We start from the raw sequence: 7472 nt of genomic DNA, 5'->3' as shown, positions 1-7472 counted from the left end.
TTCTGTACAGTAAGCCAGTGTTTAATACGAGCAGAGATTACAGAGGGGCACTGGCGGACTCAGAGGGGGGGCAGGGGGCGACTGCCCCTCCTGGTGCCCCCACAGTTGAAAAACGTCTCGCTTAAGTGCCCTTTTGAGTGGCAAAATTAGAGGATGTGCCCTATTGGCTGCCCTTCCAATGGTCTAAACTTGACCATGTGCACTGATGGGGTCCCATGTTGTGCAGTAGGTGCCCTTTTTTTCTTTTCGCCCCTGCCCTTCAAACAGCCTGAGTCCACCACTGCTCAATACCATTACGAAATCAAGAAACATTTCCGACGTCTGTGTGTTGTTCCCATATACAACAGTACAGGTAGTTTTATTCAAGAACACAATACATAAAATAAAATACAGTACAAAAGTGCCAATATTTGGTTCAGTCCTCAGAGATGGGAATGTCTTCCAACTCCATGGCGATGTCTCTGAGTTTGGGATCGTCTATCCAGTTCACTTTACTGGCTATGATAACCCCCTGGTAAAATAAAAGAAGAAAAAACAGAACATATACATCCTGATTATAACAACCTAATTCTACAGATAAATGGTGGATTCATATTTCCTGTGTGTGTGTGTGTGTGTGTGTGTGTGTGTGTGTGTTTCTGAAGTTGGTACACTCTATATGGTTGAAAATTACCCGTAGGACATTTTGTGTCATAGTGGCAATCTTCTGGTACTTCTCTAGGTGAGACTGGCCTTTCTCCTGTTTCTTCCCCACCTTTGAATACTCTCTCTTCTTCTTCAGTTCACCCATCTCCTTCATTATCTCATGGGTTTGACGCTTTAGGTCTGCAGACAGATAAACATGAACAAGGTTATAGGAAATTATGTCTGATTAACAGTCTGCCTCTACTTTAATCAACTTGTCCTTGACAAGCCGACACTGCTGTACGTTGTACATTTGGTAGCATAAAGGCTTACGTCTGACATCCAGACTGGATCTAGACCAACAGCTGCACATGAATAAGATCACCTTGAATGTACTGAAACCCATAATAGTATTTTCATTATGTGGATGATATACCTAGCCTCTGCTTTTGTAGATCTGTGATTTGATCCTGGAGCTCACATGATTCCTGTTTACATGACAAGCACAATAAAAGGTCACCAAGAATACGCATTGATTTCAGAAACACATTGTATGCATAAGCTATCAAAAGTGTAAGAATGAGCTAGAAGAAAATGCAAAGATAGTTCACCTGCTGAAAAGTCTTTATCTGTGAGAATAAGTCCAGACTACGATTGGTCAGCCCTCTAATTTCTCTGGAAGTTAGACAGGTACAGTTTAACTACAGTATAGGTTCATATACAGTCATGTGAAAAGGATAGGACACCCCATGAAAACCATTGTCTTTTTCACATATTTAACCATATGGACGTTTGATCTTCATTTTAACAATACTGAGAGATGGAGGCAATATGACCAAACAAATAAAACACAATCAAATATGTAAAATGTAATTAATAGATATTGTCTGAAAGAAGATCAAATATTGATATGTCGATATTTCTTTAAAAAATGAACTAAATATTTCATGGGGGTCACATGACTGTATACTACTTGCTTACAAGGACTACCATACTGACTTACAAATGCGACACATATACTCTCTTGGTATTACTGCATTTAACATTTTACATTTAAGTCATTACGCTTTTATCCAAAGAGACTTAAAATAAATACATTTATCTAAATAAGTTAATCAACTGCTGTATAATATGATATATAGTATAACAGAATATATAAAATAATAACAATAAATACATTAACATATACATTACAATGCATATAATGGATTGTAATATATTATACTGTATGTAAGGTGCAGCTGTGTATTTGAAGGACCACTTAGGGAAAGTTGCTGGAGTGCTTGGCCGTGAATTATAAACCAGGTAGTTTTAACCAGTTTCTGACTAACTTACTCAGTCTGTGGATCACTCTGATTCAACTTCTCAGCGATGGCATGCCACACCTGCATCCTAGCAACAACAAACAACACATTAAGTCAATCAAATGAGCTTGATCACGGTCCCTGGAATTCATTTTCCGAATTTCTCCATTTGAAGTGTTTGTAAGCTCCAACAAATGCCTGGCTGAAATACCTTTGTATTGCCAATGTCTTGTTAAAAGGAGTGATTCGTGCCTCCTCCAACTCACTGACATAAGCAGGCCTGTGGATTATCAACAAGAAAGCAATTAACATTTCAGAATATTTTACACAATAGTGATTTAGATTTATCTTACTAAAGACACTCACATGTCTTTTTCGGCATCAGATGAGCTGATCTGTCTTTTGCTTTTTTCTGCATTGGAGAATTTGACATTGATTATACTAGACACACACATTATGTCAGCACGAGCATGCACAATCCAGTGGCACGGTTATATCACATAGCCTACCTGCTTGAAGCTTCACTGTCATCTCAAAACATTGATTTAACATCTGTTCTTTTATCCTGAGGGAGAAAAACAGTAAATCGTTGAAACAATCAATACAAGTTCTTCCTGTGCTACCAGCTCTGTGCATCTGTCAAAGCCTTCCTAAATGACTCATTCATATATATTCACATTCTATATGATGCATGTAAGACAGGACATTTTAAATAAAATGTGTCCTGAAATTGTTAATGTTAAGTGACTACTCAATGAGAATAACCTATAGGTCAGTGCAGATTGCTAACCTGAGTACTGTGGCTGTGGTTGAGCTGTCGCTCTGTTGTCCATTGCTGGGGACCAGAGGTACCTGACCACCGTTCATGTCCACAGTCTCAACCCTGGAGGCCAGGTTCTCCATTTCATCACTGGGGTCCATGTTGCCTGCTGGTAAATGAAACCAAATCACAACAAAACCTTCATCATCATCATCCCCAACACCAACACTACAACAGTGACAGGAGTGGCACACACCAGCTAGCCTGCTAGCTAGCCCAGGCACCTGAGTTTTTTAGCTAACAAAAAACAGAGGTGTAAGGCGGAGATAATTAACACGTTGTAGGAAACGAATTAATTCACAACTGACCTGGGAGCGACATGTAAGTCTGCTAGTTCCTTAACTTATTTCAGTTTTCACTTCGCTCAGTATTTTGACACCGAGAGCTTTCCAACCTGGTGAAACAACAACACATCGGTTTTTTCTAACTGTCTGAGAACTCTCATGTGATAGGACGAGGTATTCGACTCTTTGTGATATTTGTATTTTCATTGGTTCAATGAAATGTCAATGTAAGATTCGACTCTGTGATAGGTTACTGGTGCAAACTGAATGTACCGCCAGGAAGTGACCGATAATCACGTGACCAAGTGACGCCTCGGGGGGGAAATCCCGTTGGTTTTTATTCTAGGCGGAGTGAAATAAAAGATAGGTAGGTTATTCGCCTTTGCTAGCTGTGTTTGTCATTGACATTTGGATTCCGATATTTAAAGTTCTATTTAAAAGGTTATTGCAACATGTAATTCTAGGTGTATTGTCAGTGGGCTCTGAATAGCTCAAATTGGTCAAATCATTTAGACTACTCCGAGCATTTAGTGGGATTAAGACGTGTTTTATTCTTCTATTAGAAAGTCATCTTCTAATGCTAACCAACAACATGTTTTGACAGCATGGCCTGACCAAATGACCTTACCGTTTATTTTGTTTTAGAATAATGTATCCTATTATTAGCTGACCGACACTATTGGCAGTGGTAAGCATTTGACAAATAATCAACTTTTAGACAACGAATACGAGTTGCATTTGTATTCCATATGTATTGGAGTGCATGTATATTGTGTAACTGTCATTTATTGATCATTTTCAACTGGATGGAGGAGCTTTATCATCCCATGACCTGCTGTCAAAAAGCGCATCGCAGCCGTGCTCTGCGCCCCTGCCGCATACCGTCTTGTCCTATGGTTTCTGTACAATACAGAGGCTGTGTTCGGAATGGCGTACTAGCATACTACTCATACTAGATATGACGTAGATTTTGAGTATGCAGTGCGTTCACACTAGAGTATGTGAAATTTGAGTATGCAAGAAATGTGTACTAGATTTTCGGTCGGCTGGTATTGGCATACTTATTATGAATTTAGTAAGCAGTATGCAGTATATACTAATTGAGTATGCTAGTATGCAGTATGCTAGTATGCCATTTCGAACACAGCCAAAGTTTCTATACAGTTCTTATGTGAATGACATCTCCCTCTTCTGGTGCATTTAGGGATTGCATCTTTTTTTTCACCCGGAAGAAGACCCGCGAGGTCGTCATGGGGGGCAAAGTCAGTTCCAAAATGGCGTCTGCCGGTCGAGTAGTACAGGTACGCTTGTCAAACTGGCCCATTTACCGTACTGCAACAACACTTGCATCTCAAGTGAGTAGTTTAAGATGTTCAATAGTCTATGTAGATTCATATTTCCAAAGATGGTAATAAATTAGTTTGATTATCGCTTCATTTCAGTTCATAATCGGACAGGCTAACTACCCTGTGGCTAATGCCCTTGTACATGCAATTCCAATGCCTATTTAGTTAACAGTAGCTACAGGAGATGTCAGGAATTAGGATTTTTAAAATATCTGTAGCTATTTCCATTCAAATATCCAGTTCTAGCTAACTGTCACTTTCACATGCATTATTCAAGGGGGTTAGTCGTTGAACTGTGTATATAACTTGCTAGTTAAACAATAGAAGAGGGTTTCTGCGTCTTGAGTTTGTTCAACAATAAGGACAATATGCTACTGTAGCACCAGACCGACTATCATGTGGATGCTGGCCCTAACTGAATGATTCATTGATTTGTATGTTGTCCTCTATTGACTTAAGGCTGTGCGACCTCATGCTCCACTGATCAAGTTTCCCAACAGACAGGACATCCCCAGGCCGAATGGTGAGCATGCGGTGTTTTTTTTCTAGCCACTGTAGTGCTTTCACCCATAGTAGACTTCAAATTCTATGGCTTTGCCCTTTGAATACCAAATCCCGCCCACCGTCTATGTTCTGTAGCTGATGGGAACACAGCTATGCAATTGTGCATTTTTTTACGGCCTCAGCATACTGTTTCTTTCTGTTCAGCCTACCTTTCCCTTCACTGGGAATGAACAGAAACATACAGGATGCATTAATATGCAATGTTTTCTCCAAAAATAACCCTCTGTATATCAGGAAGAAAATAGATGAATTCATGTGAATTATTACGAGTGCTGTACGTTGGCTAAACAACAACTTATCTCTATTTCAGTCCAAGAAGCTCTGAAAATATTAGCAGTCAACCTTCCACAGAGCTCTCCTAGTTCTCCTCCAGTAGCACCGCCGTTGCTATCAAGAACCCCTGGACCTGTCACGCAAATCCCCGGTACGCCAGACAGCCTGGCCACAGTCCAAGAGCTCCCCCAGAGGTACCGCAGGAGGCCAATCACAGTAGAGGAGATGGACTACATTCAGGTGAGTGACTATTCCATCAATGTTGCTAAAGGAAAATCCAGGCTTATTTTTGATAAGTCTCGTGAGACGTATGCTCTTTGTTTTCAGTCCATATGATAATTCAGATAGTTGATACATAAGGCTACACGCACGGGCGCGACCGTTGTTAAAGAACTGTAGTAGGGTGAAATCTCGTCAGAACAGCTTTAATAATAATAACAACAAATAACTATACAGGGCAGGGATAAGATTTGTGTTAAATGAGCATTGCTGTGGATAGAACAGCCGAGATGTGCTTTGCATAGCATGATGTGTCTATCGATCCTTCTTATCTCACTGGTATCATAATCTCCCTCATAACTCTTCCTCTTGTGTTTTCTATTTTACAGCGTGGCGGACCAGAGTGACAGTGAATGCAACCAAAGTCCTTATCTCTGGAAATCAGTTCCACTGTCTTTGCCAACTGTCGCTCCTGGACAGACAAGAAGACCTGCTGCCACACCTCATCAGAATAAAATATATGATATAATTCATGTTGAAAATGTACATATAAAGTTTATTTTTTATCACAAGTTGTGATTGTGTGGAGACAATGCTTGATTGTAACTTAATTTTATGGGACAATTTCATTGTGAGTTTTTGTAGAGAAAAAAAAGCCATTATAATATGTCATGATTATCATTATTTATTTGTTAAGCATCCATCCCATACAATCCTCGCATACTTCAATGCTGGAAGGTTGATGTTGACATTTCCCCAGTTGTCAATACATCTGTCCATCACTACACCACATTGTTGTCAATGACCGAAGCTGCTTTATCATATGTGTTGCACATTCTGATCTGTTTCACTGTGGCTGACACCATACCCGGACACAAGGACCACCAGCCTGAGTTACATCCAAGACTGAAGAAACCGAGGGCCTTGTCTATTGGCTCTTTTAGTACAATTAATGGATTATACCGGCTGTCGGAGCACAATTCTGAACTATACTGCAAGTCTGTTGGATACACAGCAAGTTGGATAAAGAATGGCAGTGGATGGAATTTGTGTGATATGCTGTATATCAGGGGTCGGCAATTAGGTTTGGCCTCGGGCCCAAAAATTTTTGAGCCACTAGATGGCGGGCCCGTTTTTTTTTTTTTTTTTTTTTTTTTTTTCCTAACACCAGGGGAGCCACCCCTCCTAAATTTTGTTGTTTGGTACCTGTACTGTAGCAATGACAATAAAGACCATTCATTCATTCCATTCATTCATTCATTCATTCATTCATTCATAAGTAATTGATTGTTAAAAAATGTGACACGTTCTAATGCTTTGACTTTTCTTTCGAAAAATGTACACATCGCTAGTCAACTAACACAGCTTGTTTTGTGAGCCTGCTAACAATGTAAAGTAGTGTTGTAGTTAACTAGGTAACAATGTAAAGTAGTGTTGTAGTTAACTAGGTAACAATGTAAAGTAGTGTTCTAGTTAACTAGGTAACAATGTAAAGTAGTGTTGTAGTTAACTAGGTAACAATGTAAAGTAGTGTTGTAGTTAACTAGGTAACAATGTAAAGTAGTGTTGTAGTTAACTAGGTAACAATGTAAAGTAGTGTTCTAGTTAACTAGGTAACAATGTAAAGTAGTGTTCTAGTTAACTAGGTAACAATGTAAAGTAGTGTTGTAGTTAACTAGGTAACAATGTAAAGTAGTGTTGTAGTTAACTAGGTAACAATGTAAAGTAGTGTTGTAGTTAACTAGGTAACAATGTAAAGTAGTGTTGTAGTTAACTAGGTAGCAGTCCAATCCATTACGTTGCAGTATTTTGGCTTGACTAGCAAGTTTGTGTTGTGATTCTCAACAACATTGAAACGTAGTTTCACCCTTTTCCATAGTTTTGAATAATAAATGTGTGGACTGACGATGTAGCGCAGCCTAGCTTAATCTAATAATTATTGAACATACTTTCATTCTGAATGATTCCCCCCTCCTCCCAGACAAGGTCACATTATTATTGGATTGGTTGTTTGCCTGCCGGGTGAAGTTAGCTAAAC

The 7472-nt window shown here is 39.3% G+C and overlaps 2 protein-coding genes across 5 annotated transcripts; one reads left to right on the top strand and one right to left on the bottom strand.

Moving 5' to 3' along the window:
* Nucleotides 1-415: 415 nt before the first annotated feature.
* Nucleotides 416-3152, bottom strand: cenph (centromere protein H; the record flags this gene model as incomplete). The annotated part of the gene is made up of 10 exons (XM_080531358.1): nt 3057-3152; nt 2719-2857; nt 2438-2493; nt 2295-2340; nt 2140-2208; nt 1960-2016; nt 1236-1299; nt 1061-1112; nt 674-825; nt 416-511 (listed from the first exon to the last, which is right to left on the bottom strand). The coding sequence occupies exons 1-10, from the start codon at nt 3067-3069 to the stop codon at nt 416-418; spliced, it is 744 nt and encodes a 247-aa protein (XP_080387484.1). The 5' UTR covers nt 3070-3152.
* Nucleotides 3153-3372: 220 nt separating this feature from the next.
* Nucleotides 3373-6519, top strand: kgd4 (alpha-ketoglutarate dehydrogenase subunit 4). Of its 4 annotated transcripts, none has more exons than XM_080532194.1 (5): nt 3373-3399; nt 4237-4333; nt 4838-4901; nt 5253-5455; nt 5824-6519. In XM_080532194.1, exons 2-5 carry the CDS (start codon nt 4283-4285, stop codon nt 5839-5841), a joined length of 336 nt encoding a protein of 111 aa, XP_080388320.1. In that variant the 5' UTR covers nt 3373-3399; nt 4237-4282; the 3' UTR covers nt 5842-6519. The 4 variants fall into 4 exon arrangements, with proteins under 4 accessions (XP_080388320.1, XP_080388319.1, XP_080388318.1 ...); XM_080532193.1 differs by lacking the exon at nt 3373-3399 and adding an exon at nt 3459-3720; XM_080532192.1 differs by lacking the exon at nt 3373-3399 and adding an exon at nt 3459-3720 and having other exon boundaries at nt 4237-4387.
* Nucleotides 6520-7472: the final 953 nt, after the last annotated feature.

This window comes from Nansenia antarctica, assembly GCF_963989245.1.
Source record: "Nansenia antarctica genome assembly, chromosome: 5".
NCBI classification, from domain to species: Eukaryota; Metazoa; Chordata; class Actinopteri; order Argentiniformes; family Microstomatidae; genus Nansenia; species Nansenia antarctica.
Note: the sequence above shows the minus strand (reverse complement) of the source record. Positions and strands in the feature narration are given on the sequence as shown.